At 34.4% G+C, this 27243-nt stretch overlaps 2 protein-coding genes across 4 annotated transcripts; one reads left to right on the forward strand and one right to left on the reverse strand.

Annotated features, from left to right (window-relative positions):
• Positions 1-255: 255 nt before the first annotated feature.
• On the reverse strand, positions 256-27243 carry LOC147403421 (quillaic acid 3-O-glycosyltransferase CSL1-like). 3 transcript variants are annotated; one of them, XM_086439004.1, is made up of 8 exons: positions 26603-27243; positions 25562-25657; positions 18195-18322; positions 17734-17925; positions 17519-17634; positions 13375-13545; positions 12922-13244; positions 256-897 (listed from the first exon to the last, which is right to left on the reverse strand). In XM_086439004.1, the coding sequence occupies exons 1-8, from the start codon at positions 27197-27199 to the stop codon at positions 358-360; spliced, it is 2163 nt and encodes a 720-aa protein (XP_086295130.1). In that variant the 5' UTR covers positions 27200-27243; the 3' UTR covers positions 256-357. The 3 variants fall into 3 exon arrangements, 1 of the variants encoding a protein (XP_086295130.1); XR_015177486.1 differs by lacking the exons at positions 256-897; positions 12922-13244; positions 13375-13545; positions 25562-25657; positions 26603-27243 and adding exons at positions 14225-15445; positions 15775-15879; positions 15991-16121; positions 16544-16633; positions 16895-17373 and having other exon boundaries at positions 17519-18622; XR_015177487.1 differs by lacking the exons at positions 256-897; positions 12922-13244; positions 13375-13545; positions 25562-25657; positions 26603-27243 and adding exons at positions 14225-15445; positions 16544-16633; positions 16895-17373 and having other exon boundaries at positions 17519-18633.
• On the forward strand, positions 5666-7283 carry LOC147403422 (F-box protein At5g07610-like). Its single transcript, XM_086439003.1, has one exon. The coding sequence runs from the start codon at positions 5899-5901 to the stop codon at positions 7249-7251; it is 1353 nt and encodes a 450-aa protein (XP_086295129.1). The 5' UTR covers positions 5666-5898; the 3' UTR covers positions 7252-7283.

Below are 27243 nucleotides of genomic sequence, written 5' to 3' on the forward strand. Positions count from 1 at the left end.
ACTATAAGAATGGTTGGTGGGGGTAAAACTAATAATAAGTTGAGCCAAAACTAGATCATTCAACTTCTTGAGGACTTGAACATAGACCCAAGGAGGGTAATTGTCTGCCCCCTAACTATGAACAATCCATCGAAATGATGTTCCGAGAAAGTTGAATCACGGGCTCAAAATGTAGTTTTGACAAAACCGAGTTGACATAGCCAAGAAGTTTTTTAATTTGAGCTATAGATTTTGATAAACAAAAGAACTTCCAAGTCAAACAAGGAAACATTTATTTGATAATACAATTAACGTGTCTTGGATCTAAATCAAGACTTTATTGAAAACTTGGCACTAAATAAAGTACATTTTGCTTAATCAATTGTAGTAACAATAAGATAAGATAACTGTCACAAGTGCAACAGATAAGAGTGTAGTTGAAGTTGGAACGCGTCCCCTGTCCTTCCTGATTATCATCCCTTCAATTATTCGGTGACCCATAACTAAGATGAGAAATGAGACGAAGAGCTGTGCAAACATCTCGTCATAAGCTTTCTCAACAATAGATCTTCTTAATCCAACAATCAGAGATGATATATTTAATAAGACAATTTTGGTTAAGGGGAGCAGTAACGCATTTGATGCTTGAAAATCGATCATATCCATTTCATATCTTTTGATTTGTTCTTCGTCAGAAAATTTATTCGTAGGCACAAAATTGATCTCCTTTAGGCCGAAAAAATTCATGACAACATCCAAAGATCCATAGAAATAGGATGTAACTGCCTTAATCATCTCAATTGTCTCTTCATTCCACCAAATCCTCAAGGATCCACCAGTGGAAAGCACCTCGAATATGTGTTGACAACGAGATAAAGCGTAAACAACCATAAAGATAAGAAACCAAGGATTCGAAACCTGTCAGAGTCATGGAAATAAACAAGAAAATCTTGTCAGAGTGATTTCGTTACATAAAATAGATAATGTATCATGTATTTATTAATCTTGACAGATCATACTTAATTATGGATTTTCAATGGTATCTGATGTATTACTATAATTACCTTCGGAAACAAGGGAATCCCATTCAAGAGGCATAACTGAGGGATGATAGCATATGATAGTAAGGGGAGACGGTAAAGTGGCTGTAAGGCTGAGTATGCATAGCCCATTTTTTCGAGAATGGACATCTTTGATGGCCCATACGTGAGAGGACAAAACTTTGAGAAACCAACTTGAAGCAGCCCAGAATTCCCTCTAGTGCCTTGAACCAAAGTATCATTCAAACTTGTGGGTGTAGTGCCAAGGAAGGATGGCCTTGAATGGTTATAATAGACAGAAGTCCAGCCTTTGGAATGCAAGAGAAATCCAGTAAAGATATCTTCCAACACAGAGTGATACATGAAACCTATCTGTTATTGAAGCAAGAATAACATATAAAGGGTTATATTAAAATCAAGCAAAATGAAGATACATAGATATGAATTGTTTCATTGATATAGGAGTACTTGCCTGTTCACCCCATTGTGTGTGCTTCTCATAGGTGCAAGAAGACAGAAGTTGAGCCTCTTGTTGAAATGCTTTTGATTCATATCCTTCGTCGATGATATTAGACTTGCAATTTTTGCATAGCGATGCAATGAACTTGTCGGAGGGACCGAAAGATTGTTTACTTTGAAGGAGGTTAATATCTGGATAATCAGATCCGTATTTCATTGCATGTACAACTCATGTAATTTTATTAAAGGGCCTTTTTTTATTACATTGATCACTTGTTAATTAGTAAATTTGATGCAACTTCCCAAATTCTATAACAATAGATTATCGTTTTTCATACAAGTCCCTAAAAAACTAGCTTATTTTGTCTTCTAATAGCAAAAAAGTAATTGCATTATTATCATTATCCAATGACATCTTCATAAGTATCATAAAGTTTAAAAAAATTATTTACAAAAAATGGCATCGGACAATGACATCAATTTATTGTTTTATGCCACGTACAGAACAAAGGATAGTTTTTTATGGAATTTTACGAAAAATAAAAGTTTTGGGAATGCTTATATATAATCAAAATTGGGTTCGATTTTCCAATTGTTATTGGATTGAATATGGATCCATCTTTTCGAGATCTAGTCCAATAAGCTACTTTATTAAAAAAAAAATGTTTTGGCTCATATCCAATTCAAATGTTTTTAGGTCATTACCTCAATATACCACATTCAAACAACTTCAACAGTTGTTTACAATTAATTAGGATTAGGCTCTTATAAAATCCCAAATCTAAACCTAGAAAAAAAAAAAAAAAAGAGAGTTTCTATTGGCACGCCAACTTTTACTTATTCTCAATAATTGATTTTTTTTTTCTTATATATTTTAATTGGGGTGTGATAAGTAAAAGTTGGAGTGCCAATATCAACTCTCTAAATTAATTACCGTATTGCAAGAAACACTAAATATTTTGTGTGTGGGATCGATGTGTGTGTGTGAAGATCATGGAGAAGAGTTTATCATCGTGGAAAAGGAGTCATTGACTAGAGTACGATTAATTAAGCTTGGAGATGTAAATCCTTTTTTTATTTATTTGGATGGTGTAGTGAGACCAAGCTAACTCTTGAATTTATTATCCTAGGTTGGAACAAGTTGATAGGATTTCCTTCACATCTTCATGTCCCTTCCGTTTACAATATGGAGGCACAAAAAAAGGAAAAAAAAGAGGGATGGATTTCTCTTAGGCTATTAATTCAGTGGTAGAGTGAATCCTTGACAAATGCGTCAGGTTAATTTGTTCAGCAAACATGAATTAGGAAATGGGGCTAGAGTGCCTCTAACATTTTCTTGAAGCTGCTCTTGATTTTTTCCTAATTGAAGGACCCAACCACATTTTTTCTTGGGAAAATAATTGGTTCCACCCATTTTAATTTTCGTGGGTATGTGAGTGATATATGACATAATTTGAGCATTTTCAATTTTCATATAAAAAAACCTTAGTCTTTGATCTAAAGTAATAGGCTTAATCTCTAGTTACTTATTTCACTTACAATCTAAATACGATTTTCAGTTGAAAAATGTTCTTTTTAAAACAATTTTTTGATGTCATCTGTTATGAGATTCTTGTGAAATAGAAGAGATTAAACAATATTTTGAAAATAACAATAATAACCCTTAAAAGATATTGTAATTTACTATTATAATGAGAGAAGGTGAAGTAGAAGTGGTTCGTCACCAAAATTTGGATCTCATAAATATACTCTTACCTTTACCTTTAAATTTAATATAATCGAGGTCATTTTAATAAAAGATCAAGAAAATTGCAATCCCACAAGTTGATTAATTTTCAAAATTATAACTATATCTCTTTTTTTAATTATGTAATCTTCAAAAAAAATCCTTTAATTAATATTTAAATTACAAATATGTCCTTCTGATATGTGCGGTTGCACATGCAACCGTCTAGTGTAGCTAATTTCATGATGATGTTTTTGTTAATTACCATAGAAGAGTTTGAACGTAAAGAAGAGCATTTTGACAAAGGGTTTACATGATTGCCCTGTGGAAAATGGTTTTTCCTGAAAAATATGAATTTCAGGTGCATTGCTCCTTTCCTAGAAAACCATTTTGATGCCAAAGGTGATTTTGTAATTTTGTTTTTGGATAGGAAAATATTTTCCCACCCCACTCCTGATGTTATTCTCCCAGGATTACCCCACCCCAAAATCTAAAAAACATCTCTCTTTTGACATTTTCTTATGTGAAATCTAACAACAGATATCATTTTCCCAAAGAATTCATTCTCCAGCAATCATACAGACCTTAAGTGAATGAGGCTCCCCAACGTTAACAAAATGGAGATAGTTTTCAGTTTTGACTAAGAAGAACACAATAAGACAAAAGATCTAGGCCAAATTTAGCTGAGATTTAAGAGTGACTGATACCCAATTAGATGAACCCTTTCCTTGCTAAAAATAGCAGAGCTTTAATAGGGTTGTTTATCCCAAAATGCAGAAAATGCCTACTGTTCAACACATTGCTTTCTCTTCCACACTATTTAAGTTGACTGGATTTGCTAAAAGCTCTGCTAACTTTAGTGAAAGTTTGCTATATTCCTCTACTTATAACAAGAAGAAAAGAAAATTTTACGCCTCTCTTCTCACTTGCTTGGATTGAATGCGACTGATAAAACTGTCAACCAAATTCGCTCATTCGTTCAAGTTTTTTCTTCTTTGACATCTCATGGATACAACCTTCAGAAGAAATATTTTCCCTTGTACTTGGTCGTTTTTGGAATGAGTGGCGTTCCTATACTCCTGTGAGTTGGGTAATTATTTAAGTCCAGGTGTACTTTTCTTGCCACATGGCATAAACTTTTTGTTCCGGTGAGACCCTTTTCTAGAAAGAACAATTTATTAGGAATCATAATTAAGAAAAGTAATTTTTCTTAAAGAATATTTGTTTGGCACCATCATCATGCAGGAACCGCAACGCATCATCATCATGCAGGAACTGCACGTCATAAATCATTGACTTCCTACCCCTACGAGTAGGGCTGCCAATGGGCCGATCTGGACCGTTGTGGATCGGATTTGGGTTGTAATTTTTGTCCATTTAGTTTTGGCCCGGGCCAGACTAAGCCCGCTTCATTATAGGACCGGGTTGGGATTTTGAATGTGGGCCCTTTGGACGGTTAGATATTAAAATATATTACATAATAATATTTTTTTTTTTTATAAATTAATAATGGTCCCCATAAAGTATCATTCTATTTGGAGGGATTGTGTTCGGGCAAGTTTTTTTTAGCCTTAAAAGGACCGGCCTGAACTGAGCCCATACCAGTCCATTGACAATCCTACCCATCATTATTATTTTTTTCTTCTTCTTCTATTTTTATTTTTTTGATAATATGAATTGTGGGAATCAAATCCAATAACTCAAAGAGTTTACCACCCAAGCTACTTGGCACATGTCTTTCTATAGTAAGTTTTCTATCAAAAAAAAAAATGATCGGATGTCAAACAGTGTAAGGACTTGATTAATTGATTATTTTTTACAGCTGGATTTTTATTTTTAATTTAGGAGTTTAATGACCATTCATTTTCTAGTCATGATACACTGACTCAAAAAAAAAAAAAAAAAAAAAAACACTCAAACTTACCCAGTTGACGTGGCAATGTGGGTCAATTGAATATATTTAAGTATTAATATATAATATAATTTTTTAACATTTTCTCATGTCAATAGTCAAACCAATTAGATATCAAATTGAAATCTTTTCGGATACGATTCATCTATCCAAATCCGAAGTTATCGGATTGGTGCTTGGAACACTTAGGACTCTTAATCAAGCCGTGTGGCAGTAGGATGTGTTTGAAGTTTGAACTCCAACAAAAATATGCCACGTACACACTTAATATTAATGGTGGCGACTTGAAAGAAAGAAAAAACAAGATGAAGATGAATTCCCTTGATCAAGGTAGTATATATAACTTGCTTGTATGGAAAATACTGAAGTAACCATCCATAATAGACGCTTTTCATCGAGATACATGAAAAGCATCTATGGCTATATGTGCACCACCACATCAGTAATGTGTCAATTTTAATGTTACTCTCCATCACGATTGTTGCTGTATTTATAATTGTATAACAGATCCCTTTATTCATGGGATTCTATCCTCAACATTGACGAGAATGAAGGAAGAAGTTACAACAGATTCGTTTGACGGACGGAAGGTTTAAAAGAAAATTTATTCTGTTTCAGCAGTCTAACAATTACTCAATAAGATTTGGTTGTTGTCTAGTGCATCTACTTTGATGCTCATTCCTTCATATATATATATCACCTTATCATCTTCATCATTAATATATTCTTCCTTACTCTTAATCAATAAACTATTATAAGATATCTTGGTTCAGTTGAGAGAGATGGAGATGGAGATGGAGATGGAGATGGAGATGTTGATGGAGATGGAAATGGAGATGAAATCATATTGCTGCTGCATGAGAACCTTCATTGTTGATGAAGACATATTGCTGTATGAGATCCTTCCTCGATTACCCATAAAATCACTCTTCCGATTCAAATCAGTATGCAAAAAGTGGTGCACTTTTATCTCAAACGATCCCACTTTCATCACGTACCAATATTACCAATCTCAAAAGTCGTCGTCTTCTTCATCAGCTATCGTAAGCAAAAGCCGTTATCTCAAAAACCTGAACTTCATCTCTATCACCGAAGCCGCCGTAGTGCCAAATCTGGTGGGCGTACCTGACCCATCTCTAAGCTATCTAACACCACGTCCTCAAACATTTTCTTTGCACTCTTCAACCAATGGACTTTTTTGTGGTAACTTCCTTTACTATGATCGAACAAAACATCAATTTAGGTCGAATAAATTCTTTGTGTGCAATCCAGTTACCAAAGACTTTGTAATCATCACAAAACCCACAAAACCAAATTTTGATAGAATACACATGGGACTGGCTTTCAATCCATCGTTGTCGTCGTCGTCATCATCATCATCATCATCACATTTTGAGCTAATCTCCCAATATCGAACTGATGGATCATGGTATTTACACAATTTTAATGATGACTTTCCAAAGGAGATCGGATTTGAAGTCTTCTCTTCTAAGACTGGTGTCTGGCGTGTATCAAAGGCTAAGCTTGTCCTCTCAAAACTACATTTAATGTTTGATATGTTATCAATTTTCACTGATGGGAAATTGCATTGGTTAGTTACTGAAGATGTCATCTGGTTTGATCCTAGTGAAGATCGTGCAGGTCTTGTGTTTTCTCCTCCCGGTGGTGAGAGGAAAAAGTATCCTGATGTGCAGATAGGAGAATGCATTGGTGGTGGTGGGCTCAATTATACTAAGATCACAAGCACAGATATAGAGATATGGGTCATGAGAGATACTAGTAATGGAAGATTTCAATTTAAATGGACCAAGAGATACTGTGTTAATTGGGGGGGAATCATCCAACACAACCCGAAGGTTGTGGCTTCTTTCTACTTTAATAATTCAAAATTAAGGAGTGTAGAAGCTTTGGAGTTTCAGCGTGAGGCAAAACCATTATCCTTCGGAGGTGGAGAGATATTGTGTTTTTGGGTGCCGTACAAAGGAATGGATGATATAGGGAATGTTTTCAAATACAACTTGAGGACTAGGGAATTAAAAGTAAGTCACGAATCAGAAAGGGAGCGGTGTTGGTTTCTTTACAAGAGCAGTCTCGTCCCATTGCCTAAGTTGAGTGATTTTCATGTTAAATCATAAAAAAGTGAGATGAGGTTCCTGTTTTTTTTGGTTTCCCCCCTTCGATTTTTTCCCATTTTTGCTGATAGATTTTGTAAATTAAACTTACTATGCACTTGTCGTTTGAGTTAATAAAAGTGAGATTAGATTTATCTGGTTTTTGTTTTAAACTTTTGTCTAGTGAGGGGGAAATAGTGGGGTTCACTTGAAACTTAACCTAATGAACACCTTAGTATGCTCTGTTTGAAAAAGCCATTTGAGGAGGTCGAACATGCCGAACCCGTTCGTTTTGAGATTGAAACAAGAAACCATGGAGGTTGATTGTCTCCCCCCTAACTGTGGACAATCCATCGAAATGGTGAAATGTTTCGAGAAAGTTGAATTTCAGGCTCAAATGATAGTAGTACCTATACTGGGCCTGTATTGTTGAAGGACCCACATGTACTCCACGTCTTACAATGTCACCATTTTCACTCGCCTGATACTCATTGAACCCAACAGTTCTCGAGGATGTTCCACTACCTATCTCAGTGAGCAGGAAAGATCTAGTGAAAGCAGAGGAATCACTAAATATGGGGCCTTCAGGGTGAATCAGACATGTAATGGAAAGTAGGAACTTGAGACTCTAAAGAATCTAATCAGCTCAAATTAGCAATCTTTAAAAAAAAAATGTCAAAAGTAATGAACACTTCATAAGAGAATCATCATAACTTATAATAGGTGTAATCAATAAAATAAAAATACTTATAATAGGTGTTTCGCGCTGATTTTATTACTTTTGAATCTGCAATAGGGAAAGATCTGAAGTGATTTTTGTGGAACTCAAGGGAAAGGCTTAAACATTGTAAATTTTAGTAACTAGCATTCATTGTTGGCTATGTGAATTGCTGTGAAACTGCCAAAGCTTGAAAGTGTTCAGTAAAGACAGAATTATAATCTTGACCAAATAAAAAAAAGTTCAATAAATATTTGTTATGAACATTTTCTCTTATTTTGTTCAGAATATTCTTATTTTCTCTATAAATCTACATTTCAAAGAGAAGATGATTGGGGAAGATAAAATGGGAACGATCAAGGCCCATATATGAGGTTAAAATAGGGGAAAGCTCCACTTGTAGTACAAAGAATCTAATCAGCTCAAACTTAAAATATTACAAAAATGACACTTTTAGCTTAGGATATTTTAAAATTATAATTAGGCTTTTATTCTCTATTAAATATAAAAGAAGGACAACGCAATATAATTGTTGGACGATCCAAGGTAAAATACTTAGAAAATAAAGTGTTTAATTTGATATTTAAATTAGTGACTAAAATTGTTGAACATTGTGGAGGGAAATTCTCGGATGTATAGATACATAGCTCGAACATTTCTCGGAAGCAGACACGAAGCTCGGATAACATGCATGATGGATAGTGGTTAGAATTTCTCAAATATAAGAGCATGCAGCTCGAACGTGCATCACCAACCCATCAAGTAGCTCGGATGAAATGCTCCGTAGATATCAAGAGTAAGTATAGATAGGTAAGACGGATCTGACAGATGTGCCATTGATTGATTGCTCTGACAACCCATACCATGTCAGGTCAATTCTGGTTGCTCCAGGATTGTTAGAGCAGTTGTAACTACCCCTACAATTGACACACCAGAGAGTAAGTAAATTACTCTGAGCCATCTCGGGGGAGGACACAGAGAACGATCATAGAAGACTTCCTATAAAGGGAGGGGATCCATTCATGACAGGGGGTTCTTTTCTTCTTTTCTCTAAAAAAGTAGGATTAAGGTTCACGAAAGAAATTAATACAGTTAATTTGCAGGTTCGAACGAGCTACGAAAGGAAGGAAGAGCATTTCAAAATAGAGTGAAATTCAACATCTACATACACCTAAATCCTAATGCTACTGCCAAATTTGAGAGTATTAGTCAATAAAGGGTGAATAAAATTGAATTATCACCCTGAAAAAAGGTTTAATAAGTATTTGTTCAAACCTTTTTCTCTCCTTATTTTGTGATGTTTCTTTTTGTTCAAACCTATTTCTCCACGTGTGGTTATGTAACATTAAAAACTATAATCTGGAATCTGTAGTCATTATTTTATTCATCTGATATGAGATAAATTTGGTCGAATCTATTAGAGTATTGGTTTTGTCGCATTGTATTTTATTTTTATTTTTAATTTATATCGGGAGTGTTTTGAAATTAAACAAATGACCACGTGTCTAATACAGGCATGAGGATGAACAGCTGTAAGTATCATATCAAGATTCTGTTTATGAACAGTTGTAAGTATCATACCAAGATTCCGTTTATCAAGATTCTGAACAGTTGTAAGTATCATACCAAGATTCTGCTTATCAAGATTCTGAAACAGTTACTGCGTTAGTTAGTCGTTGAAAACAGTTATAAAGCTATTTAAAATAATCTTAGCTTAAATCACATTTTTCATCTCACAAGTCGAAAAAATATCAAACAAATCCCTCTCTTTCTTTCGTTCCAAGTTATTTCTTTCATGTTCAAAGAACCATGGAAAGTATTAGAGACAATTTTGAACAAGATACCAGTGGACATGAAGATCTACTTGATCTCTTTCCTTCAGAGCGTAACAAATACAATCTACACGAATTAATCGGCTCCACCAAATGGACCAAAGTATACAGAGCTACTTGTCAACAACAAAGTCACTCGTCTTCTTCTTCATCATCTTCGTCATCATCAGAGTTGGTGATTAAAATTGTTCACCTCTACAAATGCTCAAGATTACACGTTGGCACCGCATTTTCCCACTCCAACATCCTTAAACCTCTCACATGTCTAAATTCCTCTCAGAACGATCAATGGGTGGTGATGCCCTTTTTGTCCAATGGCTCTCTCCGTTCCATTGTTTCATCACATTTTGCCGAAGGCATGGACGAGGTCTGTCTTGCAATTGTTCTCAGAGAAGTACTCCTAGCTCTCGTCTATCTCCATGGACCTGAAAGTGGAAATCAGGTACATGGAAGCATCAAGCCCAGTAACATTTTTTTAGACTCAGTTCAGGGGTCTATAAAACTTGCAGATATTGGTTTCTCTGACTCTTTTTATAACCCCAAATCACATCAGATGAAATCTTATTTGTCGGAGGATGTTTCCTTATTGGATTGCTCCAGAGCTTAAACAGTCAGATAATGACTTCAACTCCAACACTGACATATGGTTGTTGGGGATCACTGCTTTAGAACTCGCTTATGGCCGACCACCCGTTTCTCAATTCCTACCTTCTTGCACGTCGCTTTTTAAGAGGATTGGAAGCCCATTGTTCGTCTCTGATTACAGGAAAGGAGAAGCCAAGAAGTTCTCAAAGAATTTCAAAGACATGGTCTTGGGTTGCCTGGATGAAGACCCATTACAGAGACCCACTGCAGAAATGCTACTAGAACATAGCTTCTTCAAAAACTGCAAGAACCTTGATTTTCTTGTCGAGGTAATCAACGAAAATAAATATTCAAGTCCATATACGCGCAGAATTACAAGATGGAACCTTGACGAGGATTCATTAGAATTTAAACCAGGTTCAGCACAAGGGACGAGAAATCTGATTGATCCTGAACTAAACTGAATAAAATTGAGTAATAGTCTGCAAAAGTCTTTGGTGAGTTGTTCTCTACAACACCGATTGATTTCTTGTTTTTGGATCTATTTCTTGTTTTTGGATCTCAGACCCTTCACAATAAATGTTTCACATATAAGAATTTGTATTTTGTGATTGTAATTTTGGCTTTTGATGTTAATTCAGTAACCTGGCAGCTTCTTTACTAAAATGTGTTTTGTCCTATTGTTCTCTACAACACCGATTGATTTCTTGTTTTTGGATCTCAGACCCTTCACAATAAATGCTTCACATATAGTCTAAGAATTTGTATTTTGTGATTGTAATTTTGGCTTTTGATGTTAATTCAGTAACTGGCAGCTTCTTTACCAAAATGTGTTTTGTCCTATATCTAATCAATCGATTGGGTTTGAAATGTTAGCAAATTAATCTATTGAAAAATAGTTTGTGGGACAAATAATTTACATAAGATTTGATTACCGTATGTGCAACTCCAGAGCCATCTTATTACTCAACGCAGAGTTGTACATATACTACTCTTACAATACCCTTTGTAATTAGTTTTCGTCCTCTTAAGGTGGATTGCTTAAGTTTTTAGTTCGGATCATGTCGTTTGTGAAAGATCACCAGTGTTTGTTTTGTATGCTTAACAAATTTGGGTATTGGCTCTGTTTCTATTTATTTATTTCGGATCGCTTGTTGTGTCAACTTGGTGGCTGACGTCCCAACTTTTGGGTCAGCCCCAACTTCCTTCCTGGTGTCAAATCATAAAATTGAAGAGAGAGAGAGAGATAAGAATCTAATGGTTAGTGGAGGAATCACTAAAACTGATGCCTTCATGGTGATGAATTAAACATATAATGGAAAGCAGAAACTAGGATTGTAAAGAATCTAATCAGCTCAAACTTGCAGTCTTACAAAAATGTTAAAAGCTACGCAGACTTGATAAGAACGACAAAATATAAGTAGTGTAGAGGCTCTTGTGACAAGAGTTCAAACAAATGAAGTTGAAAATTAATCGAGTAGCAAGTCAAATATCAATCAAAATTAAAGAGGACATTACTATAAGAATGGTCGGTGGGGGTCAAACTAATAATAAGTTGAGCCAAAACTAGATCATTCAACTTGTTGAGGAGTCGAACATAGACCCATGGAGGGTAATTGTCTGGCCCCCTAACTATGGACAATCCATTGAAATGATGTTCCGAGAAAGTTGAATTACAGGCTCAAAATGTAGTTTTGACAAAACCGAGTTGACATAGCCAAGAAGTTTTTTAATTTGAGCTATAGATTTTGATAAACAAAAGAACTTCCAAGTCAAACAAGGAAACATTTATTTGATAATACAATTAACGTGTCTTGGATCCAAAATCAAGAATTTATTGAAAACTTGGCACTAAATAAAGTACATTTTGCTTAATCAATTGTAGTAACAATAAGATAAGATAACTGTCACAAGTGCAACAGATAAGAGTTTAGTTGAAGTTGGAATGCGTACCCTGTCCTTCCTGATTATCATCCCTTCAATTATTTGGTGACCCATAACTAAGATGAGAAATGAGAGGAAGAGCTGTGCAAACATCTTGTCATAAGTTTTCTCAACAATTGATCTTCTTAATCCAACAATCAGAGATGATATATTTAATAAGACAATTGTGGTTAAGGGGAGCAGTAACGCATTTGATGCTTCAAAATCGATCATATCCATTTTATATCTTTTGATTTGTTCTTCGTCAGAAAATTTATTCGTAGGCACAAAATTGATCTCCCTTGGGCCGAAAAAATTCATGACAACATCCAAAGATCCATAGAAATAGGATGTAACTGCCTTAATCATCTCAATTGTCTCTTCATTCCACCAAATCCTCAAGGATCCACCAGTGGAAAGCACCTCGAATATGTGTTGACAACGAGATAAAGCGTAAACAACCATAAAGATAAGAAACCAAGGATTCGAAACCTGTCAGTCATGGAAATAAACAAGAAAATCTTGTCAGAGTGATTTCGTTACATAAAATAGATAATGTATCATGTATTTATTAGTCTTGACAGATCAAACTTAATTATGGATTTTCAATGGTATTTGATGTATTAGTATAATTACCTTTGGAAACAAGGGAATCCCATTCAAGAGGCATAACTGAGGGATGATAGCATATGATAGTAAGGGGAGAGAGTAAAGTGGCTGTAAGGCTAAGTATGCATAGCCCATTTTTTCAAGAATGGACGTCTTTGATGGCCCATACGTGAGAGGACAAAACTTTGAGAAACCAACTTGAAGCAGCCCAGAATTCCCTCTAGTCCCTTGAACCAAAGTATCATTCAAACTTGTGGGTGTAGTGCCAAGGAAGGATGGCCTTGAATGGTTATAATAGACAGAAGTCCAGCCTTTGGAATGCAAGAGAAATCCAGTAAAGTAATCTTCCAACACAGAGTGATACATGAAACCTATCTGTTATTGAATCAAGAACATATAAAGGGTAATATTAAAATCAAGCAAAATGAAGATACATAGATATGAATTGTTTCATTGATATAGGAGTACTTGCCTGTTCACCCCATTGTGTGTGCTTCTCATAGGTGCAAGAAGCCAGGAGTTGAGCCTCTTGTTGAAATGCTTTTGATTCACATCCTTCGTCGATGATATTAGATTTGCAGTTTTTGCATAGCGATGCAATGAACTTGTGGGAAGGACCGAAAGATTGTTTACTTTGAAGGAGGTTAATATCTGGATAATCAGATCCTTATTTCATTGCATGTACAACTCATGTAATTTTATCAAAGGGCCTTTTTAAATTACATCGATCACTTGTTAATTTGATGCAACTTCCCAAATTCTATAACAATAGATTATCATTTTTAGTACAAGTCCCTAAAAAACTAGCTTATTTTGTCTTCTAATAGCAAAAAAGTAATTTCATTATTATCATAATCCAATGACATCTTCATAAGTATCATAAAGTTTTAAAAAATTATTTACAAAAAATGCCGTTGGACAATGACAACAATTTATTGTTTTATGCCACTTAAAGAACAAAGGATAGTTTTTTATGGAATTTATCGATGGAAGATAAATGGTTACTATGATTAAAAGGAAATCCAAGTGATCAGAAAATCAAATTTAGTAAGTTTGGATCCAAACTATATCCTGTTCTTCCATTTTTCTAGAACATGGGACTCTTACTAAATGAAAGAGGACAATGGCAACATACTATTAAAAGTTCACAAAGAAGTAAATAGGTAGGAAAAAGAAAAGCGCTAGAAGGAGACCATGCAAACTTCGTCTCCGGTAGAGTATCTTCCAGCAAAATATTTCAGCAACTTCTCTAGGGCTGTAGATAGCACAAAAATTGTGAATGATCGTGCAGTAGTTATTTACTAAGCACAAAATGGAACATGGGGAGGAGATGAAGTTACCAACAAAACCCATTCTATATGATGTTGAGCCCATGATATTCAACATGGGTTAGATCAGGGGAGCAAGCTGAACAAGGACTCCTCTAAAAGAAAGACAATTAAATGGATAACCACATGGGCATACCAACACCACGGCCTACTAGATTTCATATAAAAAAAAAAAAACTCCTACAACTTGAGCAATATTACTTATCAAAAAAAATACACACAGAATGTTTAGTTCAGTATGTAGTCACTTAAAATCGTGGGTTCAGACACCTTGCTATGAGGTTATGTCCACATATCTTTAAGAGAAAGATTTTTGAAACAGAGCACAAGCTATATAGTTTATTTCCATAGAGACATCTATAAAAAAAATTTGCACTAAACATGGTGGTAAGCTTAGAGAAATAAAAATTGACAAGTACGTGGAAATGAAGTAGAACTAACATGATTATTTGAAACAAAAACTAACAACAATCCAAAATACCTTCCAAAGTATAGCATCTTTAACATAAGCACTAAGAATTCCCACTTGAAATGTGCCAAAAAATGGAATAGTTAGATAAGAGATGCTATCCCAGAAGCACTCATTTGGAAAGTTAGAAACAAAAAACAAGGACCCTTGAGCCAAATTAGGAAGTCAGTTGGAATAATAAGATCAAAGAGATGAATCAAGTGATCAAATCATTTAAGATTTTCAGTTAAAGAACTGATAAACAATTAAAGAGACAACCTCAAATTTACAAAAACAGAATGGAGAGATTAGCCCAACAGTTTGGTGTGTTCTTACAAACCTAATCTCAAAAGTCTCATTTTGTTTTACTTTCTAATCTTCATTTACCACAATAAGTAAATAATTAACCATACAAATGTAGCCCAGAAAAAAAAATAAAAAATCATAAAAGCAGGAAATGAACACCACAAAGACTAAGTAGAAAAATTACACAGCCCAAAATCTAATCTGATTTTTAGCAAATAATTTTTAGACTAAGAAAATTTTGTCATTTTCTTCAAATTGAAAATGTCAATGAATAGGGAACTTATCTGTTTAAACACACAAAGTAAACTAAAATAAGATAATTAGAGCAGATAAGCAAAATAAAAAATGAGACTACCCTTATAGGCAATGTGTTCATCATTTGAAGCACTTTGCATCCAACAAAGCTTCTCCTTCGAAAGGCTCTTGATCTTTAATCATCTGACTGGCACGCTCGTTTGTATACGTTCACCTAATAAAAAATTGGAACATAAGCTATTGTCTAAATCACATAATAGAAAAATAGGGAACTAATCTGTTTTAACACATAAAGTCAACTAAAATAAGTGTCAAAACATAGCTCAATTGGTTGACATATATTTCCAATAAACAAATTTTGATTTCTATTATGTTGTTGTTGTTGTTACTAGTTTCTAGTTGCTACCATCCCCACCCACCATAGTTGTTGATGCTGCAACTATCTTGAAAAGCCTAGCGCCTACCCATATCACTTGCATATATAATTTTAGGTCCCACCCATTGATCAAAGAATGGAAAAATGAGCAAATCAAATGGATATACCTTTGATGCATCATTCAAGTATTGAGCTTTGGTTGTGCACTATTCTAGCCCATTACAGAAGGGATGATCAAAACCATATTGACTTTAACTAGAGGGAAAATTGAACTGGCAAAACAGACAAATTAACATTTATTAAATAGCATCAACAAATGGTACAAATCAAAATCATATTGACAAAATGGAAAAGAAAAAATATGAAAATGATCATAATTGTACCAAAGCTCACTGTTTATCTCTCGATCAGTGATTTCAAAGGTACTTCAATGCACCATTTTTCTAAATAGGACAAGCCAGCCTCTACATACTCCACATCACTGGGTGAGCAGCACAAATGATGCAAAAGAAGGCTGAGGAAAATGAAAAGAATGTAAATAAGGACACAACTACTACTCTGTCCAAAGAGAATTTTTGCAAAGCTGCCACAAATCTCCAAATTTCAGTTGGGCACATTTCAGACAGTTTGAATTATAGACTATGTAGCTTGGTTAAACCTATGATTCAATTGGGCAAATCTTATAAGAGACTTATGATTTCAAAAACAAACAAAAATACATACAAAACAGACCATCACTTTATCATATATTAAACTATTATATAGTGAAACAATTTTATGACAAAATGTACTAATTACAAATGAATGAGATTTGATGTAACAATTAAGCAACCATAATTCCTCAATTGCATGAAAGTTGGACTCATCTGAACATACATAATGTTTATCCATCTTGGAAGAGAAATGATTTATGATTGGATTACATTAGAGTAGTACCTTGGGTTCCTGAAGAGCCAAACTGTGAAGGTGGAGGGAGCCAAACATGTGTAATTCCAGCACTAGCAAGATCAGGTGGTCACCTGAAATCTGATTTCGTTCAATTGAATATTAGTTAGCTATAAAAATGAGAAATTAGGGTTTCGTTTGAAACTGAACCAAAAATTGAATTAAAATTATAGAAATTGGGATTTTGGTTTGAAATCAAACCAAAATTTGAATCAACGCTATAGAAATTAGGATTATACAGAAAAATCAACAAAATATACAGCAAAACAAAATATGCGGAAAAATCTAGGGTTTAGGGATCGATTGGAGAGAAAAATCAACAAAATAGGTAGGAAAACATACCTTAATTTTGGAGGTCGAGATCAGATCGGACCTGTTTAGATTGAACCCTCACGCGTTTGAGAGATCGAGAGATCGACGGAGACAGAGACAGAGACAGATCTGTCGAGTATGAGATGAGAGAGAGACAGACGCTTCGTTTTCGAGAGAGAGAGAGAGAAAGAGTGACTGATTTCGAGTTTCAGACGAGAGAGTCTGATTTCGCACTTCGTTTTCAATGGGTTTTATTTATTCAACAGTTTAAACTTCAATTTACAAAAGAGAGAGAGAGAGAGAATCAGACATACTCGTTCTTAGTTATTTCCCGATCTTCGTCCTCAACTGTCTTAGATTTTTGTTCTTCATTAGGTGCTTCAGTCGAAGAAGAAGAAATCGATGAAGAGTTCGGTGTTGCAGTGAGCGAGGGGGATCCAAAATGAAGACTCTATAGCGACGGTCAAACTTTGACCGTCACTAAAAGTTGTAGCTGTAGGTGATTTTTCCTGTATCATATATAATCAAAATCCAATTGTTAATTGATTGAATTTGGAACCATCTTTTTGAGATCCAGTCTAATAAGCTACTTTATTGAGGCCCTACAATTTAATGAATAAAATGGTCAAAGAAATTCAATTAACATCAATGTACCTTCTTGTTTGCCACTTCCATATAATGCATTCCTCTTCATATAAAAACCTGTGTCTGATAATAGCAGTCCCTCGAGCCCATCCAAACCATGCCATAGTATTTGAAATCGAATCGAACTGACAACATTACAAAATTTTATATATTGAAACCATGATGCATTAGGAATTCTAGGAATTTAATTTCATGTATATACCTTGAATATTGATCTAAATTACCCCCCGTAGATATCATTCTTACTGAGATTGCAAACCTTCTGAGGAAATTGAACAAAAGCTAATGACTGAGAGATATGGAGATCAAGGTGGAAACACATTGCTTGTCGTGCCGAGTTTGGGTCATTGCAATACATATCACAATCCAATACCAATATGTATGGGGAATTGCTTATTATACCCGACACACGAAGCCGCAATGACAATGGGAATGCCAGTAATTTAGAGTTTAAAATGTGCTTGCATGCATGAAAAATGATATATATTGAAAAGACAATTTGTGCATTCCTGAGACATTATCACTTGGGGGTCCATACCCAAGTGCATATGTGACTCCGAATGTGCAAGCCAGAAAATTTTGTGGCTTCTCAAGATAGCAATTATTTTGCCATCGAAGTGAAAATAAGAGTAAAAATAGTAAAAAGAAAAAAAAAAGGGGGGTGATTAGGCTTAATGTGTGTACAAGGACGTTAAGAGCTCCAGCTTTGAAATTATGAGGATGCAAGTGTCTTTTTTCACGAGAAACATAAACAAGGAGGGGTATTTTAGCATGGTTTTCGTCAACACCATCTCTTCCATTATCATGTATCACCTGAAAAGATCAAACACACACAATTATTTATTGGAAAAAAATATATATAACGTATAAATAACAAATAATCAACCTATTTGGTTTTGATTGTGACGAAGTAGTCATTGTCGAAAGGTCGTCCATTTATAGTGGAATTATGCATGTAATCACTATGGGTCCTAAGAGCATAAAAGGATAAGCCCTTTTTTATAGGGGGGAAATCTATCTTAAGGACAATGTGTTGAATGTTATATGCGCATTAGTCTTTTAAACATGTATAAATTCTACACTTTTCTTTTCTATTGATACATATTTTTTCTATTTCTGGATCTTAAGTTTCAAGAAATTCATGTGTATATATATATATATACATATGGAAGCGTTCGGAGGTGCCTTAAAGAGAGCCAAATATTTTTCAAAATAAGGGTTAGAAGTTTCGGAATTGACTGATTTTTTGTGAGGATAATCTCTATAGTGAAAAGATCATCTTCACCAAAAATCAGCTCATTCCAAAACTTCTAACTCTAGTTTACAAGTTGAAGAATCATGGACCGTCCGATTTTTGTAATTCATTTTTGATGGGGTCAGAAGTTTCGGAATGGACTGATTTTTTATGAGGATGATTTCCTCATTATAGAGATCATCTTAAAAAAATCAGCTCATTCCGAAATTTCTAACCCATACATAAAAAAATGTCTGGCACAATGTTTGGCTCTTTTTTAGGGCCTTTAAATGCCTCCTTATGTATATATATATATATATGGGTCTCGCTCAGCACCAAACATTTTGCCCAACCATTTTTGTCCTACATGGGTTAGAAGTTTTGGAATGGGCTGATTTTTGGTGAGGAGATCATCCTCACCAAAAATCAGCCCATTCCAAAACTTCAAGCCCCATGTTTACAAGTTGAAAAATCGGAGACTGTCCATTTTTTGTAAACCATTTTTGATGGATTAGAAGTTTTGAATGGGTTGATTTTTGGTGATGATGATCTCCTTACTGTAAAGATCATCCTCACTAAAAATCAGCCAATTCCAAAACTTCTAACCCATGTAGGACAAAAATGGTTGGGCAAAATATTTACTAAAATGTTTGGTGCCAAACATTTCTCTATATATATATAGGGTCCCGTTCGGCACCCAACCATTTACCCAACAATTTGCCCAACATGTTTTGTCTTACATGGGTTAAAAGTTTTGGAATAGATTGATTTTTGGTGAGGATGATCTCTATGGTAAGGAGATCATCCTCACCAAAAATCAGCTCATTCCAAAACTTCTAACTCTATCACAAATGGTTTATAAAAAATGGATGGTCCACAATTTTTCAACTTGTAAACATGGGGTTAGAAGTTTTGGAATGGGCTAATTTTTAGTGAGGATGATCTTCTAACTATAGAGATCATCCTCACCAAAAATCAGCCTATTCCAAAGCTTCTAACCCATGTAGGACAAAACATGTTGGGCAAATGGTTGGGTACTGAACATTTCCCATATATATATATATACTCTTCTTTCATGATATACTCTTTTTTTGAATCAAGGTTAGTGATAAAACATATGGCCTTATAACCTAAGCATGCTTAGGAATTATTTTTTTTCCTTTTTTGAGAGTTGTTTGTTCACCAGATGTATTAAATCACCATAAAATAATCTCATCATAGATGGCAGGTTGTGATGTATGAAAAAGATATATAAATATTTTTATTATAAATAGAATAATCATTTTTTTTTTGTTGTGAGGATGATCTCCTCATCATAGAGATCATCCTAAAAAAAATCAGTTCATTCCAAAATTTCCAACCCATGCATAAAAAAATGTCTGGCACAATGTTTGGCTCTTTTTAGGGCCTTCGAATGCCTCCTTATATATCTATATATACTCTTCTTTCATGATATACTCTTTTTAAGAATCAAGGTTAATGACAAAACATATGGCCTCATAACCTAAGCAAGCTTAAGAATTATTTTTTTCTTTTTTGAGAGTTGTTTGTTCATCAGATGTATTAAATCACCATAAAAATAATCTCATAACAGATGGTAGGTTGTGATGTATGAAAAAGACATATAAATATTCTTATAATAAATAGAACAATCATATTTTTTTTTTCAACTTATGAAAATAGCCTTTTATCCGATTTCATAATAATGTTTTTTTAAGAAATTGATTGTTTGATATATGATTTTTTTATGACCAATTTGATGGATTTAGGACCCAAAGTATTTAAAACACCAACTAAAGCGCCATGTAGACACCTATCCTATTTTATAGGTGTAGACACCCCATTTTTGCATCCGCTTGACTTGACGATCCGTCGTTCGATTTCTGTGGATTCCTAATGATGAGCGCAAAAAACTCGAAAGCTTGAGAGAATCATTCTTCTAATTCCTTTTTGTCTTCTAATTCTATTTCCTTATTTCTTTTGGCCACTAGACATAGAATTATGCACGCTTAGGTTCCCTAAATTTTCCACCTAACTTAGTAAGCACGTTCGTTTAGATTTGCTACACATTTGGATAATTTAGAGACTTCGCTACGCTAGGAAAATACGATTTCGAGACTTAGAAATAATTACATTGGGACCGAAAGAAACTTCACACCAAAATTCATCAAAATGGACAAAAATCGATAAAATGACAAAAATACCCTTGAACATTCATATTCAACTTAGAAATCCCATTCTTAGGAAAAAGTAATAAAAATCGAAACCCAGTTAAAAATCCAATTTAACTAAAAATAAAGCTCAAATTAAAAAAAATCAAACAATTCAAATTCAAACAATTAAAAGTAAAACTCAAACAATTAAGATCAAACAATTAAAATTAAACAATTAAAATTTGAATCAACATTCAATCCAACATCCAATCAATTGATTAACATTTAAATTGAAGTCCAAATCAACCAATTAACATTCAAATTAAAATCCAACCAATCAACCAACCAAATTTAAAATCGACCAATCAATATCTAGATTAAACTTAAATCAACTAAGTAACATTAAAAGTAAAATCCGATCAACCCATTAACATTAAAATCCAATCATCCAATCAACCAATCAATATTCAAATCAAAATACAATCAACTAATCAAAGATCGAAAGGTGAAACACAATTGAAAATTAAAAATTAAAAATTAATTAAGTAATTTGAAAATTTTAACGTAATCAAAATCAAAATCGAGATTAAAAATTAAAAAAATCACCAACGTACCACGGGTTGTGAAGCATGGGATCATGGTCCCATTTTTTCTAAACTCAAATAGAGAGATATTCTCTCTTTAGTTCGGTCAAGAATAAGCAAATAAAAGAAAGAATAAAAAACAAAAAATAAATAAAGTAGAACAAACAAAAAGGAAAAGAAATAAATAAAAGAGAGAAAGAGATTTAATAAAAAATAGCAAGAGAATGCTATAAAAAGGAGAGGGTTGACATTCTTGAGGGGAGGAGGCTGATATTCTTGAGACAACACAAAGAGGTTTGACGTTTTGGACAAGAGGGGGCTGTTCTCTTTCAATTTTTTCTCTTACAACTCACACATGGCAGCAAGTACATAAAGAGAAAACTTTTGAAAAACAAAAGCAAAAAAAGGGAAAAAGAAAAGAAAGAAGAGAGGAGAGGAAAGAGTGATACCTGGTTCGTCTTCTCTATCAGCCCCCTTCGTCATCTCCATGCAACTAGCAGCCTCACACATCACAGCCACTGTCATCGTCTTCATCACCCAACCAAACACAAACTTCTTCTTCTTCTTCTTCCACCTTCTCCATTAACACTCAATGGAGGTACAAACCATCTCCTTCCCCATTGACAGTAGCCCCAACTTTGGCCTCTAAAACAGTAGCCAATCACTTTCTTCCTCCTTTTCTTCGCAGTTGCATTCCTTCCTATTTCATGCCCAAATCAGCAATAGTTCTCCTCTTCAGCCATTAACGTGCCCAACCGTCCTCACCAACTCTTGAAAACTGATCCCTCATAGCCCATTCAGTCTCACCTTCCCTCATCAACATCGCCTTTTATCATCTTCTTCTTAGACGTCCAGAACAACCCTCGTTAGCTTCACCTGTCTATCATCTTCTTCTTCCCATATCCAACCGAATCATACCTTTTTTCCATTCTCAGACACAGCATAACCATTTGACGTCCTAGCTAGTACTAACATTCTTCTTCTTGGGCTAACAATCCCTTCACCCCTCTCACCATTAAAACCAGTTCCTTATCTTCATTCCATCTCTTGTCACTTGCATTCTATTATTACCAGCACTCATACCATCACGGACTTCCAGCAATCCAATCTTTTGATGCCTCTCTCAAACTTTCCCAATCATCTGCGACTCTGAAGCAAATCACAATAGCCACTACAGTTAGGAGACCGCTTTCACATTCTTTTTTATCTCAATAAAGGTGCCTAATTTACCGTAGGCAAGGTGAGGTTCGTTTGCTAATTTTGTGTGTGTTATTTAACGGGTTTGCGATATGTGCAGATGATTGTGTTCATTTGATTATGATCTTGATTTGATGATTTACCAATCTCCTTTTTAACATAATTTGATCTATGATACGGTGAATCACATATTTATTGTGTAAATGAATGGAATTGCAAATTAAAACTCAAATCAATTTGGAGAGGAGATTGGTGGATTAATTTGTTGATTTTGGTGTTGATGGATTGATTGAATTAATTCTCACATATCAAGTAAGTGAACCGGCTCATTGGTTTTGATATTATTGAGTTGACTCATTGGTTTGATGCTATTGGACAGATTCGCTAATCTGGATGTTAATTGACTCACTGAATTTTTGTGCACATAAGATATTTAAAATCGATTTTTTTAATAAAATTGCTACGTGAGTCAACTCATTGATTTGTGTGTGCATAGGAATTCTAAAATCATTTTTTTTAATAAAATTGATGCACGAATCTACTCATTGATTTTTGGGTACATTGGAAGTTAAAGTCAAATTGTCTCAATAAAAGGGGCGTGAGTCGACTCACTAATTCTTGTGTATATGGGAATTAACTCACCAATCAGTTTATTAATGTTTGCCACGTGTTCGTAATTTGAAAATTTTCATATTCATAATTCTCATTTTCGCAAGGTTCACTTTTGAAATGTTCTAAATTTGGGATTTTGTAATTTTCAAATCAGGGGAATTTTATGATCATAATTTTCTATTTTTGGAAAATTCATATTTGCCAATTGTTAATTTGAAAATTCATCATATTTTTTATTTTCTTATTTGGATAATCTCATATTTCCGAATTAGAAATCTCATAAAGTACGACTTTAGAAGTTCCAATTCAGAACTTTCCAATTTAGAAAATTTTCACAAACTTCTATTTTAACTAATTGGAAAATTATTTGCGGATATGGATTTGTAATCGAAATATTGCCACGTGGACTTTGGAGCATAGATCAGGATCAAGGTTTTTTCAAATATTTTCATTTTTTGCGGAATTCGAGAATTATGCGATATTTGGGGAATATTGGCCTTGAGACTCGTTTAGCACATGCGATATAATTTGATAATGATATTAATGATGATTGGACCATAATCTTGACTTTAGTCTCTACCCGTTGACCGTAGAATAGTTCGTAGTAGAGACCGATCATCTCGATCAGGCAAGTTCGGTGCTTAACACCTTCCGAAATCGGTAATCTGACCCCTTACCCATTTCTCTGCTCCGTGGACCGATTCGATCCATTTCAGAGTCATTTATGATTCCTAGTCCTAAGCTAGGTGGCGACTCCTTATTCCCTAAAAATCCTTAATTTACCAATCGGACTCCTATTCTCAATTTGGTGGAAAACGGGTCGATGCGATTTCAATAGGAATGGGACATTGTATTGGGAAGTGGATCCTCTGTAGCACAAGTTCCTATACCATACTTTTAATAGATAAGAGTCATACAAGAGAAAAATTACACCTCAGCCCTCTTGTGATCATGACTTAGATTTGATTTAAAAAATAAAATAAAAAATAATTTTTTTCACTAGATCCATGTCTTTACAAATGAGCGGCTACTAAACTCCCAAAATTTTAAGTTTGGGATTTAATTGCATTGCTAATGTGGCACTCTTACAATTGTTTAAAGTGTGCCATAGGGTTTTATAGGAACCTTGTGCTACAAAGGATCCGCTTCCACCGTACTAGTAGTGATTTTTTGCTCACAGCACAATAACCGCTTGGTAGGTGGTGAAAATGGTGTAAACATTGAGAGGAAAATTCTCCCACCTACCCGCACGTCTTCTACTTAGAAATTTTATTTTTTAGATTTCAAATCATTAATAGGGTGTTTGTATTGAATATGTTTTTTTTCAAATTCATAGAATTTCGTCCTCTAAAACCCCATGGCATTGGATCATGTTTTTAAATACTACAAGGTGATCAGATTAAGAAATTTTTTTTTTTTCCACTTAGGACAGAAGAGAGAAATTCTCTCTTATTACCTACGTGATATGCACCACTTGTCAAGCTGCTATTGTGCTGTGATCAAACAATCACTCCCATCAAATGGGACCACTTGGTCCCAAATGCCATTAATTTTCATCTAATTGTATTAATACTCGAACTGCCAATTAAATAAGTATTTTATTTTTATTTTTTATGTTATAAGAAAGCTTGCTAACAAAACATTATAATTAGGCCCACCTGGACCAGATCTTTTCATAAGAGAACTTGAGACCTTCTACAAAAGATAGGATCTCAAACAAAAGATTTATGTTGTTGACTAGGTTGGACTGCTGACTCGAAGACTTAAGTACATGATCTCAACAGAAAATCTATGTTGTTTCATTTTAAACTATTTTAAATTTTTTGTTGTAACTAAATTTTTTATAACTAGTGAATGAAATCCTCCAAGGATCTTAAGATCCTTTGTGACAATTGTTAGTTATTTCTTTTAATTGAAAGGAAGAGTGTTTCAATTTCTAATATAAAATATGTTTAATTAATTAAAATCAAATCAAACAAGTAAATAAGGAAAATGCTAAAGTTACTATGGAGGGACATGTGTTCGACACCGAGTTGATGTGGAGATGTGCACGAAAACATAGATGCTTTTCCTCAAGAAACAAGTGAAAAGCATCAATGATTCTGTACACACCTCGATGTCAACTCAGTGTCAAACACAGTGTCTTGCGACTCACTCTAAAGTGACTCAATAAATAAATATGTATTAAAAATTAAAACTAGTTCTAGAAGCAAATTCTTTCAAGTCTGGGGTGACTCGTGGAGTATTTTTTAAATTGTGTTTAATTGCATACCTCTATAACAGGGGGACGGTCTTGACGGGAAGAGATGTTTCTATCACCAATTTCTTTGGCTTTCTCCACGTGTTGCTTGAACGCTTCATATTTCGACTGCATTTGACATCAATTGAGATAATTTTTCTTAAATTTTGAAAATGCTATTGAAATTGAATGCCCAAGTTTCATTTTGATTTGTGAGAGTTAATTGGATGAGTCAAATAAAAAGTTGTTTATCGAAAACATGCACTGAAAATTTCTCAAAAAAGTCATGATAATCTAACTACCCCACGTGCCATACTCAATCAATCACTTGACATGACAAATTCAAGAACCGTAGATTTGCGCTCCTCAAGATACACGATTCTCTCAAGATACATTTTTATGGGGAAGTGCAGCTATGTGTCTCAAGGAGTGCAGATCTACAATTATCAAACTTGTCATACCAGGGTAGTCGATTGAGTTTGCCATGTGGGGTAGTCAGATTATCATGACTCTTCTCAAAAATTAGATTATTCATTTTAATTCTGAAAATAAATATTATTTTTCAGAATTAAAATATATAAGTTAAGATAGGAAAAATATTTACTATTTAATAAAGTGGGAATTGTTTTAAGAATCTCCATACAAAATGGTGGCCCGTTCTATAACAATATTAGGAATCTATGTGGCACATTTCTTTTTGAAGTTCAAACACATTGGGCTAAGTGCACGGCTTGGTTAAGAGTCCTAGATGTTTTAAGCTCCAACAAAAATAAAGCTTGGATCCTTACTCTTTTTTCAATCGTTTACTAAAATTAAGTGGTAAAAATATTTGCTATTTTATAAAATATGAAATTCTTTTCCACTCTAATTCTAAAAATGATAATTTAAGAATTAAAATAAATAATATTTTTTCCCAATTTTCTATACCTTTTAACGAATTTCCCACAAATAAAACATACTTAATGTTTTAAAAAATATTTTCAAATTGACTCGATCGAGTTTCAATGTCCCTCGAAATCCAACCGAGTCGACTCAGACGAGTTTCAAAACTATGATTTAAAATTCTAAACTCACCTTGATTATCTCTACGTCCTCCATAAATTTGGTGCTCTGATCATCATCTTCATCAACTGATGATGAAGAAAAATATAGTTCTGGACATCTAGTCTTGATTCCATACTTAGTGCAGAAAGGAATCCAAGACTTTCTGAAGATGAAAGCTTCTCGAATAGCTTGCAAAGTAATTGGAGAACCACCATCATCAGAAAGATACACAGAGAGCTTCTCTGGAGGGTAGTCCAGAGACATGGCTGATATAACTGTGTTCAGAACTTCCAGTGTTGGTTCCTTCTTTGGATCAGCTGTGCATATAAACACATCGATAGGTGGAAGTTCTGCATTCCCAGGGAGTCTCTCTGGAAAGACAGTACGAGAGATGGGACGCCATCGACAGGCTTGACCAAGAAACCAAATGAAGGAGAGTAGAAGCTCAGAAGCAAAGATGAGAATCCATGGCAAGATGGGTGTGGGCCCATTTCTTGGAAAGAGAGATGAGAGACGGTAGTAGAATAAGGCGAGTAACCCTGTTGTATGAAAGATAGTATGAAGTCTGTTTATGGTTGCACGAGGTTGTTGAACTTGAGAAAGGTGAAGAAACGACTGATTCTCCATCTCTTATCTTCTCCTTACTCTTTAGTGAGTCTGTTTGGTTGGAT

Source organism: Akebia trifoliata, chromosome 4 (assembly GCF_017979445.1).
Source record: "Akebia trifoliata isolate Shusen 1 chromosome 4, ASM1797944v1, whole genome shotgun sequence".
Lineage (NCBI taxonomy): Eukaryota > Viridiplantae > Streptophyta > Magnoliopsida > Ranunculales > Lardizabalaceae > Akebia > Akebia trifoliata.

Coding starts and splice junctions, on each gene's coding strand:
- LOC147403422 (XM_086439003.1), top strand. CDS start 5,899: ATGGAGATGGAGATGGAGATGGAGATGGAGATGTTGATGGAGATGGAA.
- LOC147403421 (XM_086439004.1), bottom strand. CDS start 27,199: ATGGAGAATCAGTCGTTTCTTCACCTTTCTCAAGTTCAACAACCTCGT. Junction 25,658..26,602: donor AGGACGTAGAGATAATCAAG/GTGAGTTTAGAA, acceptor TGTCAAATGCAG/TCGAAATATGAAGCGTTCAA. Junction 17,926..18,194: donor GCTGGAGCTCTTAACGTCCT/TGTACACACATT, acceptor ATTGTCATTGCG/GCTTCGTGTGTCGGGTATAA.